This window comes from Epinephelus lanceolatus, chromosome 12, assembly GCF_041903045.1.
Source record: "Epinephelus lanceolatus isolate andai-2023 chromosome 12, ASM4190304v1, whole genome shotgun sequence".
In the NCBI taxonomy this organism is placed as follows: domain Eukaryota; kingdom Metazoa; phylum Chordata; class Actinopteri; order Perciformes; family Serranidae; genus Epinephelus; species Epinephelus lanceolatus.
In genome coordinates, this window is record NC_135745.1 from 41,969,200 (window position 1) to 41,995,915 (window position 26,716).

Here is a 26,716-nt window from a genome sequence, read left to right on the forward strand (position 1 = left end):
CTGAAAAAGATTTCTGTGAATGCCTTGACACAAACGGATTATCAGAAGCTTGTATTCAGAGAATATCCAATATGACGTGAACAAGTGACTGAGGTTTGAATACTAAAAAATACAAGTCAGCTTTTGCATCCAGACACTAAACACTGTTGACTGTTGATTTCTCCAACCTCCTGAATACTGAGCATCAAAACATACATTGCTGTTTTAGAAACTCAAAAGACTAGTTCAGATAAAACCAGCTGCTATCACTGGACGCCATGAGGAGAAGGTTTAGTTTGTGATTGATTGATATTACGATTGTATTTTAATTTAAATTCACCATTAAAAGGAGTGACAGAGCCGATCTGAAGCAAAGAAAGGTTTCACTTTTGAGAGTTCAGAGGTGGGACGGAGGTGGAGTTTACAGCTCAAGAACAAGACAAGTTGGTTTGTAAAGAAATGTCGGGACTTTGATAAAAAACACACAAAAATGACATAAATAATATAACAACAGGTTGTGTTACAAAGAACTCATGGACACAAGGGAACAACACAGAAAAGGCATCGTCATTCACTGGATATAAAGTTCCTGTCGGCATACTGTCAGGATCGTTGTTGACTGTATTTTCTGTCTGCACGGTTTTCACTTAACAATAATACCCTAGGAGACTTTAATGATGGTGAGTTAGCTGCACACCACTGACATCTGTAGGACCTGCATCTGATCACATGTTCACAGCGGAGGGAAACGTTGTCTTTAAGAGATACAATTTTACTGTAAAGTGTTTCCTGCAGGATTATTATAGCGTTTTTTTCTGTACGGGATCCTCTGTGCTTGGAATGTCTCGCTGAGGAGCAAATGCAAAACTAAAACAGACAAAAAAAGGACACAAATATTCTCTCACATTCAAAGAAAAGCCTCGATTACAGCCCACTCAGCAACCGAGACTTTCTCCAGTTACATAAAAAATATCATTTAGAGTTGCAGTCGGTCCTTCAAACCCCAAAACAGCCGACGCACTTCCTTTTACAATCCTCAGCTTTTCGGACGAAGACGCAAAAACATTCCTCTGAGGGTGAAAATCAACATGAATCTGTTCCTCAACAAAGCAAAAGTGGTAATTAGAAGAATGTACTCCGAAGTTTCCAGCCGTCGACACAAGAGTTCTTTTATGTTATTTTCTGGTGCGGTTTCCCAAAACATTACACATTCCTTTCTTCAACAGCGACTTATACCTTCCCCCCTCAGTGTCCTCCGTTCATCAGTCCGACTTTTTGGATTCCAATCTCCATCGGATCTCTGCGGCTCTGAGATGGAGGAGGCGTCGGGGCCGTCGGCTTTTCTTTTAAAAAGTTAAAACTACACCACAGTACACAGTTTTCACAAGTCATGCGAATATACAGGAACTAGAATTTAGAAACCAACGTTTGAAATAAAAGTTAACATAAAAACCTTGAGTAAAAACTACTTTGAAGAAAATAATAATAATAATTATAATGATAATAATAAATTATTAGCTTGTTTGACCACAGTGAAGTCTTTACATACCAAAGAATAAGTGTAAACATATCTATATCACTGGCTGGCCCCCGCTCACCTCCTACAAAACACAAAAACAAACTGCATTTGGTGATCAGCTGCACATTAGTCGTAAGACGTAAAACAGAGAGGGGCGTAGAAATCATCTTTTTCAATAAATAGCACATTCCAGAGGGGCAGACATCACTCTGTTAGCCAGTTTACCAAAGGTACAGTATTCATAAAGTATTCAACAAAACCTTTAACATTTAAAGTAATTAAGACAGCGGACATGTTAACGATGTAAAGTGACAGCGGGTTTTGACGATTCGGCTCCTTGTACTTGGTCTTGCGGCAAAGAAAGACTTTCCATCCAAAAGCAAAAAAAAAAAAAAAGAAAAGAAAAAAAAGGAGGGAAATAAGGCCCCTTAAATAAATATTCTTCTTTTTTAAATGGTTTCCCAGGAGAAAAAAAATGGATACCTCACATCAACCGTTAAAAAATGGTTTTCCCCACACTGTAAGAAAAAACTTATCAAAAAGAACCCAGACAAACACGGCTATACCATCCTGGAGTTAGTGTCCGAGGAAAAGTGTCCGAGGTTTTGTTTTTGCCGGCGACCCCTGTTGTTTTTCGGACATTTCCTAAAAAGAGACAGAGAGAGAGAGAGAGAAATGTATTCATGTGACAGTGAGACTAAAGACAGACGTTTTGACATTTCAAGAGGTTTTACTGGCAACAGTTAACTGTCAGTGCTTTCTCAAAATCTCAAAGTCCTAAAAGTGTTTCCGTGGTGTCTATTTGGTCTGTTTACCTTTACAAACTGGAATAACTGCATTGCAGTTGTATGCCCCTGCGAACCCATGGGTCAAGCCGCAGTTACAGTTTACATCCATGTCTCTGAAAACAAGGATGCCTCAAACGCACCCCCCACCGAAATCCAGTCAGTTTATTGTTGAGTCCAAGTGGACATTGGTGCCAAATTTAACCTCTCTAACTCCACCAGGACGCTGACGTCCTCGCTCCCCCCTCCTCTGTTAAATGGTATCTCCCAGGTGCACTACCTCATCAAACCATGTGATGTTTGGTATTGACAGATTCAGGAAGCTCTCGACTTTTCAAAAATAACATTGTATTTCTTTTATTTATTATGTATTTCGCACCAGAGCAGCCTAAACACACAAAGTCCAAAATTGTCATGAGTGGTGACAAGTCATGTCATGCTGTTTTTTGGCAGGAAAAGTTAAAGGCTTACTCGTGATCTTATGTGGAGCTGTTAGTGGGGACTTAGCTGGTTTATAAAAGGTAAGAGTCTCACTCCTACCACTATTTTTGGCTGAGATATACCATCTAGAAAGTGGGATCATAACTTTCATGTTTCATATGGCTTTATTTGGTGATATTTTATGGTGTTTCTGTGTCATAAACAACATCAGCTATCATAATCACACCTGATTTCAATAAGGTACAATGTTTGAAGCTGGCTGAGTGTTGTTTGATCACTGACAGTACTGTTTTGAAGCAGAGTGACCGACTTGTCATTTGGAGCTTCGCCTGGATCTTTTCATGGTAAAAACACTGTAGAATGGTCATACTTTGAGCAGTCTTCTTCAAATTTGAAACAAGTGTTCATTGATAGTGTGCCTACAGCCCCACAGTGTCATTTACCTGCTCAGATGAAGCCACAGACAGTTATTCATCCTGAAAAACATTTTTTATTTTATTTTAGCAAAATCTTCATTTTTCTACTGACTTAAGAGGCTCATTACTCTGTCTCTGTATCACCTAGAGTGTTTCTGACACTTTCACAAGAAACTTCAGAGAGTTTTCTTTCTGGCAAGACCTCATGCATGCATGTAGTCAGAGCGGTTCAGAAGCTATAGTCATTTTGATTTGGGTATGTCATTTTAGGTGTTTTTGCTACAAAATGGGGTGGAGTGCAAGAGGTTTTAAAGAAATTCCCTGGAGATGTTCTTGAGATATCGTGTTCACAAAAATATGACAGATGCAAGGTCATTGTGACCTTGACCTTTGACCACCGAAACCAAATCAGTTCATTGTTGAGTCAAAGTGGACGTTTCAGGAATGGGATGTGCGGTAGGACAGTAGGATGGTAGGACAGACGGACGAACAAACTTAAAACGTAATGCCTGTGGCTCGACTGTCACCGGTGCAGTGCACGTCACACACTGAGCGAGCCGCCTGTTAATGACGCTGTGGGCTAATGGGCATGTAGCTACTTCCATGTTTCACATGATACGTCATGTTTGTAGTCGACCAATGAAGATGAGTTTACATATCACCTTGGGTTCGTCCTTCACCTTCTCAAAATGATCCCACACTTTGGATTTCCTGCCCGACATGTTATTAACTAGCCTGTGGAATAACCGCAGGTACCAGCCCTGGAGATTAACCTGACTCCTGTCTGACTGCTGAGCGTGGACACTTCCTGTGTCTGTCCTTTCAAAGTAAAGTCCCACATGGTCCAGTCATATAGGTTTGGATTTATTCTGACAAGGCGCAGCTCCCAAGAGAACTTCATGTTTGCTTGTCTTTTTTTCTGCGACTAGGCGACCAATGAAATCTTGCCAAATAATGATCTTTCCATTTGGTGGACGATTAGGAGGCAGCCCTTATTTAACTGAAGTAATGGATCTGAGTACTTCCCCCAGTACGGCCTGGTTGTCACATGTAACTGGAGTTAGAGCGTCCACATTTACCAAGAGATTTATTTTGAACATGTTAATGAAACGAGAAGCTTGTTTTACTATCAAACTGCTGCCTAAAAAATCCTCCGCAATACAAAGAAAGACTTAGATTTGATTTTCTCCTCAGAGTGAAGCAGGAAAGTCAGTCTGCTGCCTTGGAGAAACGAGGCCAAGTCAAATCCTGTTTAATTCTCCTCAGCTTTAAACCTCCACCGCTGCCGTCGTCCTTCCTCTGCAGAAACCTGACAGACATCACACCTCCGCTTCACGTGTGATGGAGGAACAACGAGGCTGCGTTCACTGCCAACAGGTTCACAGCTGTTTGTCTGAGCTGTGTGTGTCTTTAGTTTGTCCAGGTGAGACAAACAACATTCAGCAGGTAACAAGACACCTGGAGATGTGTCTCTACAACCCAGAAATACAAACTGAATAATAATCTCTTCTATAATCTCTTAATCCATCAGGTACACACAGATTATTTTTAGATTCTGTTGTACATGTGTTTTAGTTCACACCTTTCTGTGCACATTATGCAGTAGGGGATTATCACTGAGCCTTATACGGTCTTATTATGTATTTAGAGTACTCTAACACTGCGGATTAAAACTACTTCATCACCATCTTCCTCATGTGCCCCTGTCAACTCAAAGGGATTAAAATTCTTCTGACTCTCCTGTTTCTGTACTGTGAACCTGAGATTTTCATAAATTTCTTTTGTAATATATAAAAGTATATATATTTTATTGTATATGGTTTAATTTTGTTCTTTTATTTTAAAGCAAAATTCCACATAAATACAGTGGGAATGTGAACATGATGCAGTGTGTGCACTTCGGCAATATTAAATAAAAAACATTCATCAACTATTTATAAAAATGCAATTAAAGTATTCTGATAGGATTTAAAAAGATGGATACATTAATGAAAAGTTATATATTTTAATGGGTTTTCAGCACCACTTAAGTGCTTTTTTAAGGGTAAAAACTAAAATTGATCAAAAAAACAAGAAAACCATCCCATAATTCCTTAAAAGGGCCTTTTCTTTTTAATGTCAAACCCCTTCTAATCAAGGGGCATTAACCCCTTAAGGTATTTTGAGGTACACGTTGAGGGTTAATTGTACATTACCATGCAAAAACCCATTATTTAAAGTCCTTTAAATATATTACAACCCATTCATTTATCTCACTTTTGGGTAAAATATATGAAATATCTGTATACTGAATAAAAATCCCTTAAATGATCAAGTTGCACCTAATGAAAAACAAAAGCCATTAAACTTATCCTTAATAGACCTCGCTGACATTTTAAATTAATTTAGAAATTAAGGGCAAATTCCCTTGCTCTCATGTGCTAACTGGAATTAAGTTCTTTTAGGGGCTCTGGAGTTAAGTGGATGCCGCCTCACCTTGTGATGCACATCACCACGGCGACGATGATGGCGATCTGCACGGCGCCGATGATGGCGGCGATGAGGACGTAGTGGAGCTTCTGTCCACTGGGGACGACGTAGAGGATGTTGAAGTCCTGAGGCTCGTCACACTGAGGACCTTTGTAGCCTGTGTCACACCTGACACACACACACACACACACACACACACACACACACACACATAGCAGCATGTCAGCATTGGTCCACAAAGGATGTGTTCAGGGACGGTACTGAGTGTAGGTCATCTGAGTTTTGGCAATTATTTCTGCAAAACTGAAGAAAACTGAGTTGAAAAAGACGCTTCAGGTCACAGTTACATGTGTGAAGCACCAGTTGACAACATGTCTGTGGTGTAGACAGCTCTACTGATTAAAACTGAGGACTTTCTGTCACTGACATGACATGGACTGAAAAACAAGGCTAGAACACCTGCCAAGCAGACATGATGTAATAACAGCACATATCACTGAAACATAACCATAAATTTGTCAATTTGATGTTGAAAATCAACAGGATTTGGACTTCTGGTTGATCCATGTCTGAGTAAGACACGAGTCACATTGCTCTCAGTCAAATCTTATAAAACTTATCTGAAACAAAATACTCTGGCCAACATTAATGTTAATGTTACTCCACCATCTAATAACACGGTGATTTAAGACCATGTCACACCGCCTGGCCGCCTGGCCTGTCCTGAGGGTGCAGATCCAGCTGGAGATTCAAAGACCTGGGAAACAACACGGTGCTAAAGGCTGCTGCTTCGCTCCAGACTGAAATACGCTCACTTCAGACTGAGATTGGAGCCAAAATTGACTCAAAAATTGACCAACTTTCAACCACAGTCAGGGGATAAACTGTCAGCTCTCAAATGCGAAACTGACACCGCCATCTCTGCTGTAAAAACTACCGTGAAGGAGCATGCTAACAAGCTAGTAGACTTGGAGCACAGTGGGTCTTCTACTGCTGATACAATCAACAAGCGGAGCGTAAAAACAGTGGCAGAGCAGCTCTTCGATCTCGAGGGGACACATCAGGGAGCAAAGCCTGCAAATTCTGTATGTCACGGTGGGGGATGAAATGGTTAAAAAACCCAAAGACTTTGTTGCTTAACGTCTAAAAGATGCGCTGTCTCTGGAGGAACAGATGTCACAGAGCGCTCCGAAACCTCCTCACCCTTTCATTCTCAAAATGCTGTACACTCACCAGCTGGAAGTAATACGACAGAAAGTGCCCATGATCCAGCAGGTAACTTTTAACGGACAGAGGATGCTGATATTCCTGAATGACCCCCCAGCAGTTGTGAAAAGCTGTGCCATGTTTAAAAGAGCAAGAGAGCTGCTGAAGGATAAACCGGAGTGAGGTTTGGTATGCAAACCCTGCGAAACTACAGGTCACTGTCAATGACAAGGATCTTTTTTCCACAGACCCAGAAAGGGTGACAGAATTTGCAGAGCAGTGGAACAGGTTGATACTCAGTATGTGAACACTTTGAATATGTGTCATGGACAAATTACTGAGAAGAGTTATTTACCTGGTCTGATTCATTCTGTGCAAGTTTTTTTATGTTCATTCAGACTGAGTGACAGAAAAATTAACCTCATACAACTTGTTGTACCAGTAGGATTTATACTGGTACAAAACAACTGACAAAAACAACATCTTCATATCAGTGATGACATTTTTTAATTTCAAATCTACAGGTGAGTGTAACTGTCGGACCAGTAATAGCAGCAGGAGTATAGACCCTTTTACTGTTAGTGAACATGACGTTTTTTGGTGGGCGGGGCTTAGCTGGAGGCAAAACAGTTCTCCACAGACATTAGCTAGCGCTAGCTAACAAGTTGTGTTGTCTTGTTTTAGACGATGGAGGAAGATGATGTGAGTGGTGCGTTCAGAAACACTCACTGTGAGTGTGGGAGCGCAAACTGGAGCGTTGATAAATTGGGAGCGCTGTCTGAATGTAGCGTTGGGTTATCCAGAGCTCCGTTTCTTCCACCAACAGGGCTCTCATTTTAGTGTAGAGCGTCAGACTGAATTTACCAACGCACCATGTCAGGTCACTCACTCTCCGGGACCGCCAGTGTTACTGGAATAAGTAAACACTGACCAACGGGACCAGACTGGCCGACCCGTATGCTCTCACTCAGTGGATGGATGATGTCACAGGAAGCCAATCTTACAAAGGAGGACCACACTTGTTTGTTTTGCTATGGAAGCTAACGTTAGCTAATGTGCTAAAAAGTTAGCGTTGCAGAGAAATCCAATCTTCCTCTTAATCCCTCCCCAGTTTCTGATGAGGTGGACATGATAACCCTTAATACACATAACCTTATTCATCCCTACAACAGGAAATACTTTTTCCCTAACCTGATATGAAGTGTGCGCTGCACATGTGAGCATTTTTGATGATGGCCTCCGTCCAGTCCTTTGGTCTTATCACATTTAACCATAGTTGTCTTTGTTTTTGTTGACGGGCAGTGGCGGCTGGTTTTGAGCCATGACTCCTTCTATTCTGGCTCCCAATAACACAACAAGACAAACACATTTTAACACTCCTATGGAGCCTACAGCCCTGTGGGGGAGAGGCAGGTTTTGCCTCCAGATAATTCACCGACATCATTGTGATGTTAGGCCTAAAAGGGTCTATAGGTACTGGTAGATGATGGGGGAGTACTCTGATGGTAATACAGAATGATTCCAGCACAAAACACACAAGTGTAGTAGCTCTGTTATTATGAGCAGTTATAGTTCGGGCAGTCACAGACCTGCAGGTTGCCATGTTGTATTTGATCTCACATTTCCCGTGAACACAGAAGCCGGCGTAGCTGTCAGCACAGGGGATCGGCATCCCTGCGTAGAAACCGTCACCGTGGTCCAGACCGGTGGTTTCTGAACAACAAAAACACAACATGAGAGGACGATCAGCTGATGAACCCACTGCAGATACTGGAGGATCAGCTGCTGTACAGGTGAGTGTTGGATGGCGGTTTCAGCTGGTCTTATCTAAATTTAACAGCCTCCATTTGTAGTCACTGAAATAGTCCAATAAAACAGCTAAATACGTCCACAAAAAAGAAGAGATAAAAAAGATCACAGATTACAGCAGCAGCACAAGAGAACAGAAAAGGAACTGTTTAAGTGACATAAATACACTTTAAAACACACTTTTAATACATTAGAAAACATTAAATACAAACTATATCAATAAATTATGCAAATATATATATATGTGCAGCAATGATGGAGGTACTAACTGAAAAACAGGTACCCAAAATGTACTGTACATAGGTGTAAGTAATTATAATATAACTAGTCCATAACCATTGGTAGCTTTGTCACCTTCTACCTATGCCAATCCTCAATGCCTATGTGCAGTTTCACATAGATTGACCACGTCAGTGAGTAGAAAAACGTGGGACAGACAGAATGACTCACTGACAGTTTCCGTGATTATGTACAGCATACCATACCATGACTTAGTCATACCAAACATTAGAAAACAACACCAACATTGGTCCACAGGGGGAGCCACAGCGATCGGTCGGATTTTAGCCATTTTGAAGCATTTTTCTGTTGTTATAGCGCCACCCAGTTGCCAATTAGAGTTAAATTTCTCCAGTCACCTTGAGGCGTCCTGTTCTACATATCTACCAAGTTTAGTAAAAATCCATATGGCGGTTAGGCCTAGATAAGAAATGAGCTCTCTAGCGCCCCCATTTTGTTTGATGGGGTCAATAATGGAGGGGTCCCCTCAGATTATGTGTGGTCATATGCCTACAAAGTTGCGTGGTGATGGGTGAAACCCTTGAGATGTTATACACCTTTATGTGATGAGCCACGCCCTCCGCAATATTCATTGCCTTATAGAAGCTCAGTTTTAGTAAGTTTTCCAACTTTTGCCAAGAGGGAACTTTAGATATTGGTCCCTAGATTATGTTCACCCAGTTTCATGCAGATCGCTCAAACTTCCTAGGAAGAGATCCATTTGAAGTGTTTTTCAAAAAATTCAAAATGGCGGAAAATCTATATAAGCGGAAGTTATGGGTTCTTGAGGCAAATGTGTTCCTCATGAGGAGAGGCATCTCTGTGCAAAGTTTCATGTCTCTATGACATACGGGGCATGAGATATGCCCATTCAAAGTTTGACATTTCAATGGGTTGCTATAGCGCCCCCCTTTGGCCAATTGATGTAATATTGCTTCATTGGCATCCTCCCATGACCCTCTACCACTGTGCCAAATTTCACATGGATTGACCAAGTCAGTGAGGAGAAAAACATGGAACACACACACACAGACACCGTTCCCCTCCAGTGACGAGCTCATCAAAGCCCACTCCTCCTCACATCCAGATCCTCAGCTCCCTCTTCATCTCATGTCATCACCACCCTTAACCACCACCAGCATCTAAACTCTAATCTACCACATCTCTACCGCCCTCCTGGAATATATGACATCACAATGGGGTCTTTTCACATTTCTCATACTTGTGTGCACTTGTGAATAAATAGTAATAAATTCTTTTCTCTCAGAACCAGTCTCTCCTGACTGAAATAATAACACAAATGTAATGTGGTTTGCAGAAATGTACAATACCAGCATTTTAGCATTTTAATGTGCACAGGTAGGCCAGAATCAGGATGGTCTTGTCGGGCTGAGCCAAGTACTCGGATGAAACAAGTATCCGGTACAGATACAGACAATGTACCTATGTGTACGGGTAGCATCCGAGTAAATGTGTCAGTATCCGTATCCTCATTTCATGTCCTGTTTCACCCACTCGTGGTTCAAACCCCGCCCACTCTGGGATACAGATAATCTACTTGGTTGAACAGATACAGACACAGATAATGGTGGACCTGTTCATTCCTAGTCTTTAGGTGTTGTCTATGAGCGAGAGCAAGAGAGTAAACTGGGATTATCTGAATTCTTAATCTTAATAAGAATATTGCTCTAAATCATTAAATAGCAGGTATGTGATGTCATCATTATGATAAGAAATTTGCACGAATAATCAAGTGATTCTGTTAAAAAGAAACAAACAAAAAACAAAAACAGAGATGAACTCAGTCCTTCTGTCGGCCGCTCTGCTGTGTTGAGCGGATAAATCATAAAACACAAACGCTTTGCTCATTAAGGGATTCTTCAATCATACACAGCTGTCTCTTCCCTGTAATTCAGTGCAGTAATAAAGAAACAGCCTACAAAGCAATCTGCACTGCTCATTAAAATGACTGATATGCAATGTACCAAATTCATATCAACGCGAAGAAAGCCTTTGATAACAAACTGCGTGTGTGGGAGTTTAAAGTTCACTGCTTGGCACTTTACGACTACAGAACTAACAGGACATTTGGGAGATTTACAAGCCTTAAAAAAAATCCAAGAAGTGCTGTTTAATCAAACCTTTTAAATTGTCAAATTGTCAGAAATACTAGAGATTACGAAGCCCGGTTTCATGGGTTTCATAAACTCAGGATTTGCACTCTTTTTCCAACCTGCAGGATCTTTTAATTCCAGTAACGAGGAGCAAATCATCAAACTGTAGTCGTGAGGTTTTCATGTGTTCACTGAGGATTATTCCAGCTGCTGTTATGGGAAGCACAGCATTAACTTATCGTCTATTACTTACAGCACAAAGAGGATAATCACTAACATGATACCTTTACGGCTGCATTAGTGATGCTGTAATTACAGACTCAACAAATGTGTCATTTCAACATCCTGGGAATCTTTCCAGCACTTTCCTACAAACCTCCCTGAGAGCAGCTCACAGAGGAGAAAACATTAATGACCATAATTTGCTTGAGAGCCCATATTTAGCTGGTTTTTTTTTTCCTTTTTCGATGATTATAATGTGACACAGAAATGATCACTGAGCAGCGAATGATGAGTGAAAATCCAGCAGCATCTCCTCCGCATGGTTTGTTTGGTATTTTTGTTCTTGTTTTTGGGCTCAAAAAGACAAATTAAAGGCCAATCAGGGTTTTCAAACAACATTTTAATGATTCACAAGCAGCGAGCTTGTTGGGGCTTTTTGTAAGCTGTCCTCCAGCCAAACTGTGGAGAGATTTTGGCAGTTCATTATTTTTATTTACTGGAGTTTGTGTTATGGTTAATGAGCAGAATATCAGCATCTAATCAGATTTTACTCTGTCCTCACTGCACCTGTCTCTTTCTACCCTCAGTTCCTTTTCTTTAAGGGTTGTTTCTGTGAATGCAGCCTTCTGTAAGAACTGGATGCCAAACTCCAGATTCCAGGTTTTTTCTCAGCTCTGGTAAAGTTCAGCAGATATAAAACCTTTGTGGATTCAAAATTCATAATGCAAAAGTAATAACTGTCTGCACTTTGAGTCGTCCTGTTAGTTTTACAGACGTCTCTTTTAGAATGGTGATATATGAAGAAAATGCTAATTTAGGTTTTGCATTCGCAGTGAGAGCACAATGAAAAATTATTTTATGAAACTTATCAGAAAAAAGTTTTTAACTGAGAAGCTGAGAGTGGTTGCGCTTGCAATTATTTTCTAATGCCATATGAGCTGTATGAAACAGGCTGGTAAACTCCAGTAAATAGTCTGCACCAGGATGTTTGGGTTGGTGCGAGTTGTGAGCTGTAATTCAGCAGTAAATAATCAGCCGTGTGTGTCTGACTGTGGATGGTGGAGCTGCTGAATGGATCTGTGGAGTTTGTTAGTTGCAGCGGTGGCTGTTAGCAGTTAGCTCCACTCGCAGCCTTCACAGCTTCACCCCGCAGGACTCCACTCAGTCCGGACTGGAGAAGGTTTGTGGGTTGATGGTGTTTGACAGGCAGGTAGGAGGCTCAGTTATCTGTGAGTGTAGCTGTGCTGTAAGTAAACAGTCTGAACTCAGATCAGTTTTCTCTGACAGAGATGAAAGTTTAGTTTGAATCACCAACTCTGTGAGAGGACACCAGTTTAAACCTCCAGACTAACATGTTGCACATGAAGAAACAAGTTATGTTTCTGCTTCTCAACAGTCACATGGATAAGTCAGAGTTTACAATGAACCTGGGGACAAATCCTAGTTGGCTCACGTTAGTTATTTATGGTGTGGATTTTGAGCTTTTCAAATGATGAACAGTGAGTGCATGCTTGGAAGTCATCCTTTAAAATTGTAAAAAAAGAAAAAGAAAAAAAGAAAAGAAAAAACCTCTGCTGGAGAAATGCAGGTTTGTAATTGTGTAGGAATTAATTTTAGTTGTAAAAAAAAAAAAAAAACGCGAAGCAAATGCCACGAACTAAGCCGCATGAATCAAGCAAGTAGCATGATTTTGCGTCGCACACTCATTCGTGAGAGTTAAAAAAAATCTGAACTTAAGTGACTGATTTGCGCTGTGACAGCTGATCAGCATTGAGATGCTCTGGGAATGCATGACGCAGAGGACGTACCGGCCGAAGTTCATTCATCGGAAAAATGGAGGAGAAGCTCATCATGTCTGTCTGTGGCTACCCTGAGCTGTATGACATCATGTCCTACTTCTATACAAACAGAAATAAAAAGTAGCTCATTTGGAGGAAGGTGAGTGAGTGAGGTGGGATTATTTGGTAAATTGCAAAAACATATGTCTGTTACTATTTTACAGCATAGCATAACTGGCTATATCCTCTCTCACAATATTTTGTGTCTTTTGGGCACTTATGTACATGCGATTTCATGCACATATGACACAAACTATTTGTGCATATAAATCTAGTCTACACAAAATATTCTCGTGTCCAAACTCGCAAGTAACGCAATGTGATAATTCGAATCACAAACTGTTATCAATAAATCAATCAATTTTATTTATACTGTAAAGCCCAATATCACAAATCACAATTTGCCTCACAGGGCTGTACAGCATACAACATCCCTCTGTCCTTATGACCCTCACAGCGGAAATGTCGTGAACATAACGTAACTGTGACCAGCGCTTTACTTAACATGAACCTTGAGTGGTTAATGTAGTCAAGATTAAGAAATGGAGAGAATGCAGTTTTATTGATTTATTATTGATTTCGAGTGATTAATTCACCGGGAGGACACGTCCTCAGACAGCGTTTTATTGGATGAAGGTCATTGTGGTCACCTGAATGAACCATAGGAGGAAATGCCTCAGAGTTCAGAAAAACAAATGTGATCACTGCGGCTGTGAACGCAGCCTGTCTCAGTTCTTGTGTCTCACATTATCAGAGTGGGAAATGCACTGCTGTGTCCTTCACTGTTTGTGATGATGACAACAATGCAGCGGTTTAATCCGATCCTTCTATTGTCCGTCTCTGAGTGCAAGTTAAAACACAAAGTGAAGGAACTGACAGAGCTGTGGAGGAATCATTCCTCCTGAGACGTTTTAGTCGGTGAAATCAATGCACAGAGCGAGCTGCAGATAATAAAACCCTCTGGATTCTGTTTCATCTTCTCTTTGATCTCCAAACTCAACATTTGCATCGTGCAGCTCGCTGGGTAACGCTCGTTCTGCTCCACTAATCTGTGTGTTTACTTATGAGAAATTACAGCGTCACGCGGCTTAAAGAACAGTGTACTCACATTATGTTTAGTATCAGCAGAGATTCAGAGCTGTGAGGATTTTGATTTTCCTGCTCTGTTCCCCCTCTGTGAGGACATTATTGTGTATTAAGGAGATTTTCATTAAGTTTCATTCTGTGGTTACTGCTCCTCAGCTGGTTCAGACGCAGGTTAACAGGCTGCTGAAAGGCCACAGCAAGTCTTTCCATCAGCTGCATTAAAGGCAGGAAAGTGGATTTACAATGTGGTTATATAATCTGACAGAAAATTAACACATAGGCTCTGCGGTCATTAATGTACTGACTGATTTTTGTCAGCCGAGCTGCCAGCGTAGCTGCTGTAATGGCTTGTGTATTTGTGCCGAACCTCTACAGGCGTCACTGACTGATACACGCAGCTGTGTTTGAAAGGTTTTATAATGAATATAGTGAAGCAAAGTTGCCAGTGACCGTGACTCCTAAGTTGCAGTATGAACAGAACCCAGAGGAGCTTAATGGCTGCACCCGAAATTCCATACTAACATGCTATTTAATATGCTTAAACAGTGTGTGAGTTTTTTAGTATGTCTGAAACTTTGGTATGAAACCATCCATGTGACTGTTAAGAAGCAGAAACATAACTTGTTTCTTCATGTGCAACATGTTAGTCTGGAGGTTTAAACTGGTGTCCTCTCACAGAGTTGGTGATTCAAACTAAACTTTCATCTCTGTCAGAGAAAACTGATCTGAGTTCAGCCTGTTTACTTACAGCACAGCTACACTCACAGATAACTGAGCCTCCTACCTGCCTGTCAAACACCATCAACCCACAAACCTTCTCCAGTCCGGACTGAGTGGAGTCCTGCGGGGTGAAGCTGTGAAGGCTGCGAGCGGAGCTAGCTGCTAACAGCCACTGCTGCAACTAACAAACTCCACAAATCCATTCAGCAGCTCCACCATCCACAGTCAGACACACACGGCTGATTATTTACTGCTGAATTACAGCTCACAACTCACACCAACGGCTGACGCTGCTCAGCTGTGAGTGTTTTTGCTGGCTACTGAAACATCCTGGCGCAGACTATTTACTGGAGTTTACCCGCCTGATGCTCATGCAGCATTTGAAGATAATTACAAGCACGGCCGTTCTTGGCTTTCAACGTCTGATAGTCCACTACTAACATTGTCATCGTCACTGAAAATGAAACATGTATTTTGTCTCAGTTTTTATTATCAAGATCTATTTTTAGCTTGTAATCGTGTCGTTTTCATCATGGAAAAAAAAGTTGTTGACAAAAATGTTTCGTCAGTGAAATGAACACTGCTAGTATGGCTGTGGATTCTTGTTTTAATGACGCATCGTGCCTTAAAATGTGTTTAAGCCTAACAGGTCAGTATCACTAAGAACTGCATTCATTATGTATTTTTCTGCAATGCATAATGTGCTATCAATGCTAATCAGAATCAAAATCAGAAATACTTTCGTTGATCCCTGAAAGGAAACTGTGATTTGTTACAGTCGCTCCGATGTAAAGAACAGAGAATTATCAGAAGTAAGAATAAGAGTATGAAATAGAAGTATGTGAATATTACTCTGTGATGTACCATTGATGCTGGTGCAGAAAGTATTGCAGGTTTGGGAAGTGGATAGACATTTTATGATTACAACTTTTCTCATGAGGTTGACCCGACCCAATGGGGTTCTGTCTGTTAATGTCAATCAACCACTGCTCCTCCTTATGAGCAAATTGAGCTATCATGCTTATAGTCATCATACTTGTCTCCCAGTACTGCTCGTATCTCTCGCCTTCTCTCAGTGATGTTATCATGCGGCCTGTTCTTATTGCGAAGTTGTCAAATACTTTGTCAGTGATTTTGGTGTCAGACTCTAAATGCCACCTTTGCAGTGTTATAAGTGTTATAATAGGCTGTTGGTTGGCCAAACAGCCCCTGTCGCAGCAGTATGATTCATGGCGGCATGATATGTCACTGGACAGCGTCAGTTTGAAATGCTGCTGGAATAGGCGTAATATAAGCAGCAGGAAAGTCCCCATAGGGCGGATGGGGGAGTCGTGGATGGATCCAACAAACCCTGGACTTCCACCTGAGAGCCCGCTGTTCGCTTCCCGTATGAATGTCGGACCAAACCATGATGTGTTCTCCTAAATCTAACCATATGTTTTTGTTGCGTAAACTTAACCATGTGCTTGTGTTACACGACCTAAACTGATGAGCCATCCCGGAACGTCAACAACAAATGCAGGAGGATGCCTTGCACGTAATATGCAGACGTGAGTATCAGACCCAAGGTGTAAGATATCTTACCTAAGACGTTAACTTTGAAAGGGCTGCTGTCGTCTTTCTTCCCCAGTTTCTCCTTATCAGCTGTGGAGAAAACAGAGAGACAGAGTCAATTACAGACAGACAGACAGACAGACATAAAAACAGCTACCGTTGCTTTAAATAAGCATTAACACTTTTTCGTCTTTACATTCAGGCGTCGCTATGAGAGTTTTATTTTTGCTCAGTCTGAATTGTCACCTGATTGTTTGACTTTCTACCTGCTGTCTGGTAGTGTCTTTTTGAATCTGTTTTTTGGCGGTGTGTGTGTGTGTGTGTGTGTGTGTGTGTGTGTGTTATTTACTCTTCAGGACAGACTAAAGGAAGTGGAGGATGTCGGCGGATGTTTACTCGACGTCTGAGTCTCGCTCCGTTTGTCAGTCGAGGTGGTGAAGGGTCAATCTGAGCCAGACTGTCTGTGTGTGTGTGAGAGTGTGAGTGTGTGTGGGTGAGTGTGTGTGTGTGTGGGTGATGACAAACAAAACAAACAAAGAAGCAGCAGGTTCCTTGTGGTGTTGTTGTGGTGGTTATTTTTCTGTTGACGGGCTTCATGTCTTCATGCTGTCTGCAGGAGGAGGAGCTGCTGAGAATGTTAAACAGTGCATGCACACACACACACTCACACACACACACACACTCAGAGGTATAACCGAAATGCACAAAGAGACAAACACACACTCATCCATTTTTAATGCTCCATCAATCCTGAGGAAATATTGACAAAACTCTCCCTCTCTCCATCTGTCTTTGTGCCCCCCCCTCCTCTCTTCCTCCCCCCTCCATCCCTCCTCTTGTTTGTCCCTCTCCCATCTCATTCCTCTCATCATCATCATCACTCTCTCCCCTTCATACCTCCCCTCCCTCCTTCTCTCTTTGTGTTGCCAAAGAACACACAGAAGGAAAATGCTGCTTGAAAAAGAAAGAAATTCCTGATTATATAACAACCTGCAGATGTTAGGAAAAAAAAAATCAATCTAAAACTATAACCACAAAGATATACACACACCTCCGTGCCTTGGTCTGGGTCTATTTCCCTGGTCTTATGAGGCGAAATCTTAAATGCTTCAACAAATAATGATATTTTGGGTGCTATTTGGTTCATTTGCCTCATTAAATCCAGTTTGTTTGGTCCAGTGTGAGAGCTGTCAATCAAACTCTGATGTGGACCAATCAGCCGGACTGAGACTGACACAACATCAGCCTAATAACAGACAGATGCGGCAGATGTAGGACAGTGGGAACGAAATTGGCGTCAAGTGCAACACTTGATCGTTTTATTAGTGTGTCATAGTGGACAACAACCACCGCTGCATCTGGGACACCTCAAGACATACTGACAAAAAGACTGCTGTGTCAGAATGTTTTTAACCTTCTGTTTATTTATTTTATTTACTTGTTTATCTGACAAAGACAAATGCATAAGACATTGCTTCATATGTAAAATACAAAGTAGATGCAATGCATACAGGTCTCTAGCCATGGCTAATTTGCAGCCCCTCTCCTTGGTCAGGCTTTTAGAGTTAAAATAATCAGTGTAAAGTTACTGAGCATGGAGTCAAGTTATTGCACAAGAAGTTACCTCCTACATACAGGATACTATCTCCTATGTACAGGATTTTATGTCGTGGGAGAAAGTATCTCAGATAAACAAGATATTGTCCCCTACGTATGGGATGTTATCTCCTATACAAAAGATATTATACAGAATATATGTTATCTCCAACATAAATGATGTTATCTCCTACATACAGGGTGTTATCCACTACATAAGAGATACTATTATCTCCTATATACAGGATGTTATCTACTACACAAAAGATATTATACAAGATACATGTTATCTCCTACATTCAGGGTGTTATCCACTACATAAGAGATACTATTATCTCCTATATACAGGATGTTATCTACTACACAAAAGATATTATACAAGATATATGTTATCTCCTACATACAGGATGTTATCTTCTACATAAGAGATACTATTATCTCCTATGTACAGGATGTTATCTACTACACAAAAAGATATTATACAAGATATATGTTATCTCCTACACACAGGATGTTATCTCCTACACACAGGATGTTATCTTCTACATAAGAGATACTATTATCTCCTATGTACAGGATGTTATCTACTACACAAAAGATATCATACAAGATACATGTTATCTCCTACATTCAGGGTGTTATCCACTACATAAGAGATACTATTATCTCCTATATACAGGATGTTATATACTACACAAAAGATATTATACAAGATATATGTTATCTCCTACATACAAGAAATTAACCCCTATGTATGGAATGTTGTCTCGTCTGAGATATTATCTCAGACAAACAGGATATTACCCTGTATGAGATGTTATCTCCTGCATACCATATAATATACAAGCTATATGTTATCTCCTACATACAGGATGTTATACAAGATATGTTATCTCCTACATGCAAAATATTGTCTCCTATATGGGATGTCACCTTGTAGGAGATACTATCTCTGACATACAAGATATTACCTCCTACGTGCAGGATTATATTTCCCTTATAGAAGATATTACTAGATATATTATTAGGATATGTTATGTCCTGCATACGAGAAATTATCTCCTATGTACAGGACGTCATCTCATAAGAGATATTAGCTCCTACATACAAAATATTATCCCCTACGTACGGGATGTTATCTCCTATGTAGGACATAAACTTAAAGGCTTCATTGGAGAGTGAGAAAGCTGTGCACCTGCCTGCAACGTCTCGGCTCCCATTTTTCTCTTCACACAGGTAATCACAGCCCCTTCAGTGCTCAATGAATATAAAATTCAGCACCACTATTAGGCCTCATTTACACTGCAAGCAATGCGTTTGCGTAGTGCTTGCGAACGCATTGCTTGCGGGGTAAATGAGGCCTCAGACCTGTTATGCCATAAGACACAAGAACTTGCAAAGACAGCAGAGAACACAAAGGATGAATTGCTGGTAGGTTTTAGGAAACTGCAGTCTGTTTTTAGTCATAGCTGAGCGATCAGTGACACGGCTGTGCAAGCTATCTGCTAACAAATAGGAATGAGCATCAAAGCATCAAAGCCATACTCAGTGGTGCAATGGAGGGTATATGCAGGTATATGAGGTATACCCACCTCTTTTTCTGGTCGTTTATAGTATACCCACCTATCAGCCAAGAGGCCATTGCAATATATTGGAGACTATACAAACTTCCCTCCCGCTAACCCACCTATCTACGGAGTAGGACACCAACCTAACCAACCACCACTACACCACTGGCCAAAGTCCAAGGCTGAGTTTGTAAAGACGTGCACGCTGAGAAGCCAAGACAAGTAGAAATTGTACTTATTTTTCTGAAGGCACAAGGCTGTTTATCATCTGCACTGAATGTTTTCAGAATGTACTATGCGATGGTTTTACTGGTCCAGCACACTGTATGTGGCCAATGAATTCAAATGAGTCTGACACCCCTGGTGTACATTCTTGCTCCCTGAAGTCGATCCCTAGCATCTCCTTCCCCATGAAAGACAGAAAGCTGTGACTGGTCAGGGACCAATGTGTAGTCTTTCATGTCTCCAGATTGAGTGATGAGAAGAACGTAGGACTCTATAACCTGACACAGTGGCCACCTTAACAGAGAAAAATATTGTGAAGTCTGAAGCCTGCATTAAGCACAGTGGTGCTGCTAGCATGGCTAAACCATACAGATCGTGCTAACAACCCATCGGCTTATAAAGAATGTGTGGGTAATGGATTATAAAACTGGCAAAACTTAAAACTGCCATGAAAGAAAGAAAGTGTAGAAGAAAAAGCTTGGAACTTCACAGTTTTATCTACCATAAACAATAAAAACAGCTTGATGTGTTTTCTGCAAAACAGTTCAGATCAAATCCTTTGATTTTGGCTTGTGGTGTTTGGTAAATGTTGGCCCGGCGCCCCGAGGAGACAGCAGATCAGAGGAGAGGGCAGGTGCTCTTCACTTCAGGGTGCACCCACATACCCAACCCACCCACCCATCACATCCCTGAGCCAATCAGACGCTTGGTCACCGGCCACCTTCAAGCAATAACCACTGACAAGAAATCCATAAATCCTGCCGGGTTACCATCTCCTGCCAACACCCGCAGAGACAGAGCTGAGAGTGTGTCTCCACTAAGACGACACATTGTGATTCAAGGTGAGTCTATCAACATAAATCAGATCTTAGAAGATACTCGGAGAATGTACTGAGACTGGGAGAGCTCAGGGTGTTGGCACAGACTCTGAAAAACATCAGACAGCAAACTGTGACTGCAAATGAGGTTTGTATCTCACACCCCGCTCCCCTGAGAGACCAAAAATTATTCAGTGATAGATCAGAAGAAAAAAACGTGACGTATCTCAAGTCTGTGTTTTTAACTTTCTCGTGAAAAGCTGCTGTTGATACCAAGAATAAAATGTGGAATTGAATAGGTAAGAGTGTCTGCATCACTGAATACCAAGAGGAAGATCATCAGTGTTTTAAGCTATGGTGGTGTCACCCATTATGACAACTTGAGTCACCGGCTTGTTTTTTGGTGGCAGAAGTGACTGTATGTAAACGGGCGACATAGTATATAAAAATTCATCCCCTGTGCAGCTGTCATGATGGGGTAAATTAGCTACAGAGGATAAAAACATTTTTGTATCAGGCTGTAAACATGTTTATTTCTGCTGTAAAGTTAGGTGTTTTAACATAGGGGTCAGTGGGGATTAATCGGCTTCTGGAGCCTGCATCAAGTGGCCATTAGAGGAACAGCAATTTTGGGTACTTCTTTATTAGCTTCAGTTTCAGACCGCTTGGTTTTAACGCAAAACAGATCTGCAACAAACTGCAAACTATTAACCTGTGGTTTTTGTTGGCCATGTCCCGAAATGTTGAACTTGTAGAGGTTTGCAGAGTGGACAAACTTTGCGCTCATTTTCAAGACTTCACAGTAATTTTTGGCAGGGCTGTAAACACAGGAGACATGAGACGGAAAATCACAGGAAACTCTAAAATATTCTCATTTTTGGTATTTTTCTGTATGTTTAGGCTCCTTAGGCACTAGTTAATGTGTGATAATTTGTGTCTAATAAAGACATTGCTGTCCGTTCCATGTATGAGTGCGCACTTGACCAAACAGCAACCTCTGCAGCTGAAAAATGAGGCCAACGCCGACTTTCCAAAAACTGCAGTTCCTCTAATGGCCTCTTGGAGCTGACTCCAGAAGCTATTCAATTCTCATAGACCCCCATGTTAAAATCAGGGCCCCTGGAATGTTGCTCACCCATGCAGTCAATTTGTCCTGGTGGCCACGTGCGGTATTGCAGCTAAAAAATTCCCCCATATGCCACTATTACAAAAGAAATGTCTGTAAAACTGTTGACAGAACATCTCAGACTGCGAACAAGGTCAACCCTGAGTCTTTCCTCGTCATCACAATATAAAGTCTGTGAAATGAGCAGGAACCCCTGGCAGATTCAACAGGAGAAACATTAGTGTAGGCCCCACACCACAGAGTAAACTGCATGTGCCAAGTGAGCAGCTTCTTTGGAATGAATATGCACCGTAACTCACCCATTTAAATGTACTAAGACTTTAAATTATGCTTATCTAAGGGCAGGGACACTTTGAGTGACAGGCTTACTGCCAAGTGTTAACACAGTCTGTGAGTCAGATCCACCTCTCGCTCCACAGCGCCAGCCTCTCTTTTAAATATATTCACCTCTGGCTCCAAAATGTACCCAAAATGCCAAACTCGAGGCTTCAACTCAGGAGTCGTGACATCATGATGGCTACATTCATTATATTTATACATTCTATGCTCTCAATGCAGGCAAAGTGATTTGTCCATTGAGTGAACATCCTCTGTCTAACAAGAGAATCAGTGAATGTATCAGACAATTAAATTTAAGTATTTTTAAGACGTTTCAAGATCAGTTTTAACCAAATTTAAGACTGATTTGTGGACAAAAGGATCAGTGGTAGGTTAAAGAATTGTAACATCAAAAATGTGAAAACTGACACAGAGGAGCCTGACTCATTTTGACAAAAACATACTAAAAGTTGATGAATGAAATTAGATAAAATGTTAGTGGCAATTACGACCTAACAAATTCTGATTTAACACTCTTTAATGACTTTTAAAGGCTTTCATGCACCAAGTGGACAGTCAGCCGTCAGTTTCAGGCTGTCAGTGAGCACCTGTTGCCCCAGTTCGTGCGGTGTGTCCCGCCCTGTTGCCCTCGTCGGCCCCAGTTGGCTTTTTATCGGCCAGCTCAACTTGTTAAATGGGCGTTGTGGAGCCTGTTTGTGAAAAAAAAAATCACTCTGTCAGTTCAGCTCAGCGAACATGAAGAGAAACGAAAGTGAGGAAAGTAATCAAAGAATTAAGGCAAGAGGGAGTGAGACCAAAACAGACCTATTATATAAGGTTACATTATTTTTTCTTTAGCCACTGAGCTTTTCAGCAGAAACGTTTTCTGATGGTTTGTGTTACTGTTCACCAGCACACAGTAAATATGCTCTGTTCTTTCAACAATGGATTGTGTTGTTAATGTGCTAACTGAATAACTAGCGTCAAGACAGTCTTTTGTTTTTTTCTCTTTTAATGCCAAATCAGATTAACACTGTGTGCTCATATGCGACATTTTGGCCAAGACATGATGACTTAAGGCGGTGCAACAGGGGGCCTGTGTGGCTGCTAGTTCTCTGAAGTTGGTTTGGTGTATTTGGGCCTTAAAGGATAACTTTGGTATTTTTCAACCTGGGCCCTATTTCCCCATGTGTGTGTGTGCGTATGATTCATAGTTACAACTCGTTTTAAAATTGGTTCAGTATTGAGGGAGGCGGATGCAGCCGGCAGCCGCAAAACGAGCTAAAACGGTAACGGGGGCAAATGCGTCCCGTATAAGTTTGTGCAGTTTTTCGCCACTGACTGGTTCAGATCACCAGTGCTATCTCTGTAAATAGCATACTAAGCGTTTCCCTTACCTTTGGGCTGTGACGTCATCTCGCGAGAGCTTTGCTCCACTGTGTCTGTAGCTCTCTCTACTCGTGGGACAGCCGTTTTCTTGAGGAAGAGGTGTTTTGGGATTGGATGTCTTCTCTTCTTCGGCTGGCAGTAGTCATCTTGGGAGAAGTGAGCACTGCAGACCCGATGGTCTGCAAGGCGCAGTGTCTGGACAGGAGTGTTAGCATCCATTTGTAGCACAACTAGCCACAACTTCAGCATCTCGCCGTCCGACAAAGGCAGCCTATGAAAGCTGTACGGGGTGTTGCGCGACATCCTGTTCTTGCAATTCGGATAAGCACAAACACGAACCATTGTTTTCAATCGATGCAGTAAAACTCTCAGCTGTACTCTGGCAACAAGCAAAGCTCTCGCGAGATGACGTCACACAGCCCAGAGGTAAGGGAAACGCTTAGTATGCTATTTACAGAGATAGCACTGGTGATCTGAACCGGTCAGTGGCGAAAAAAAGCACTTTTAATGCACAAACTTATACGGGACGCATTTGCCCCCATTACCATTTTAGCTCGTTTTGCGGCTGCCGGCTGCATCCGCCTCCCTCAATACTGAACCAATTTTAAAACGAGTTGTACCTATGAATCATACGCACACATACACATGGGGAAATAGGGCCCAGGTTGAAAAATACCGACGTTATCCTTTAAGGCCTGTAGACACCCTGTGAGTGCTACAGTGGAGGCCATATGAATGAGAACGTTTTGTAATAACATTAGTTTGATAATCACTCTTAACGGTTTCTTAATAGACGTGTCGTGGTAAGGATGTCAAAACGACTGAAACATTGCATCAGTGAATGCTGCTGTAATACTTCTACTTGACTTGTTTTTAAAAACAGGACTTTTACTTGTTGAAATGTATTTCTAAACAGTGGCACTGCTACTTTTACTGAAGTCAAAGATCTGAGTACTTCCACCACCACTGCTGAGGTTTCTCTCAAAGTTGTAGGTTTTTCTTTCCGGTCTGAAAGATTTGTGGCGTCATGGGGCGTCGGTGGCTTAGTGGTAGAGCAGGCGCCCCATGTACAAGGCTGTTGCCGCAGCGGCCTGGGTTCGACTCTAGCCTGTGGCCCTTTGCTGCATGTCTCTCCCTCTCTCTCCCCCTTTCACACTTCACTATCCTATCAATTAAAGGCAAAAAATGCCCATAAAAATATCTTTAACAAAAAAAAAAAAAAAAAAAAAGATTTGTTGCGTAACTATAGAACTACAAATATAAGAAGCAGCAGTCAGTGCTGACCACGCTGGATTAAATCAGGACGTGTAACAAGGTGTGGATTAATGCCTTGTGGAATCACAGCTCAGCTCACACGGAAACAAACTGCATGCTTGGTTTGTGGGTTAATTGAAACATTGGTGATTAGACACATTAATTTGTCTGACACGGTTTCAATAATGAGGCTGATTTATGGCAGAGATGAAACGGTCACAGTTGTGCAGTCAGCAGTGTTCAGCGAGAGTGAAACAACATCAATCCTGCATTTTACTACATCAGCAACTTAATGTGGAATAATGATCTCCGTCTGCAGCACTTAAATAATGTTGGAGGTGGAGGAATTAAACAGCAGCAGTGAGGAGAAAATATGTGATTCAGAGACAATTATCTGCTAAGATTTAAACTCAATAATATATGCATATGAGAAAGAGACTTTCTGTACATGTGACTGAGGTGTAGCGAGTCTTTAAATATTAAAAATGTCATTTCTCAGAGAGAAGTTGAGGTTTTTTTTGCTGTTGGGTGAAAATCTTCTAGTTTTGGGGAAACTTCGTGATTTAAGATCAGCGAAAGAAAAAAGAACACTAGGAAATAAATGAAAAAGAAGAACGAGAGAGACAGGCAGATATAAAGAGAGAGAAATCAGGAAAAGATGAATGACAGATGTAAGAAAGTATAGGGATAAAAGAAAGCAGGAAAGAATGGGAAAGACAAAAAATGGAAGACAGTAGGAAAAAATATTGAAAGCATGAAAAAGGAAGACCTGGGAGGAAAGTTGGAAGAACGAAATAAAGAAAGAAAGAAAGAAAGAAAGAATTCTAAGATAAAAGGATTGAAGGACAGAAGGTGACAGAGAAAGAGAAAAATAGGTCGGAACAAAGGACACAAGGAAAGAGAAAAGAAGGAAGGCAATACAAGAAATGCAAAAGAAGAAGACGAAGGAAAGAGGACAAGCTAAAAAGAGGTAAGAAGAAAGAAAGACAAAGAAAGACAAGCAGAGTGAAAAGAGGAAAATTAAAAAGGAAGGCAATAAATAGATAAAAAGGACAGAAGAAAGAGACATTTACATAAAAAGACAGAAAGGGAAGAAGAGGAAAGAACATGGGGAGAAGAAAAGAAAGAGAGAAGTATAAACTGAAGGACAAGAATTAGTAAGAGGGAGGAGAGAAGGACAGACTAAAGGAAAGAAGGAAGAAAATAACACTAAAGACATAAGGAGAGAAAGAGCAGAAGAAACAACACAAAGGTGGCGCTATAGAGCTGCAACAAAGTCCCTTCTTTACGCCGCCTCTGCATTTTTACACAGAATCAAACAATGGCGGCATCGTGTTGCTCCAGTGTGTGATTTAAGACAGTGTGTCGGTAACAACATGTCACTAACAATCATTTACTGTCCCTGTTATATGGCGGCTGATCTCGTCCTCCCCTTGGAGGATAAGGAGCTCCTGGACCGCACTGCTTTCACTGTTTGTGGACATTTTGGACTGCTGCTCTTCTTTGAGTTAGCTGCTAACTGCTAACAGCTGCTTTTTAATCTCCCGCGGTGGGTCGCACACATAACACGTCCCATGGTCCCGCCCTGCCGGCTAACCCTTTCATACAGACATCACTTCTGCACTGTCCCTACCTCCGCTGCCGGCTTAACTTTGAGACAACTCTGTCTGTCCACTCTGCGATTGTTCCTTTTATACAGCAACATAACGTTGCAATGTTCCTGCTTTGAAGAGGCAGTGTAAAAGGGGCTAACATAAGGAAAGGGTGAAAAAAGGAGGAAGGAAACACGGAAGGAAAAGAGAAAAACATTGAAAACAAAAAACATAAGAAAGGCCAATGGGGAAAAGGACAAAAAGAATAGAGAGAATAAAAATAAGTTAAAAAAAGAAGAAAAGAAATTAGCAAAGGGGAGAAAAATGAAGAAAGGAAATAACAAAAGAGTTATAAAGGAAAAAGAAGGAAAGAAGGAAAGAAGAAACAAAGGA

At 41.2% G+C, this 26,716-nt stretch overlaps 1 protein-coding gene across 1 annotated transcript in view; it reads right to left on the reverse strand.

Annotated features, from left to right (window-relative positions):
• Positions 1 to 1,690: 1,690 nt before the first annotated feature.
• LOC117271999 (tomoregulin-1) overlaps positions 1,691 to 26,716 on the reverse strand; it is a 123,889-nt gene continuing 98,863 nt past the window's right edge. Inside the window, exons 7-10 of the mRNA XM_033650637.2 lie at positions 16,468 to 16,527; positions 8,405 to 8,528; positions 5,616 to 5,777; positions 1,691 to 2,143 (exon numbers count right to left, since the gene is read on the reverse strand). Of these exons, the coding sequence (XP_033506528.2) occupies positions 2,059 to 2,143; positions 5,616 to 5,777; positions 8,405 to 8,528; positions 16,468 to 16,527 (431 nt within the window). The 3' untranslated portion in view covers positions 1,691 to 2,058. The remainder of the gene's footprint in view (positions 2,144 to 5,615; positions 5,778 to 8,404; positions 8,529 to 16,467; positions 16,528 to 26,716) is intronic.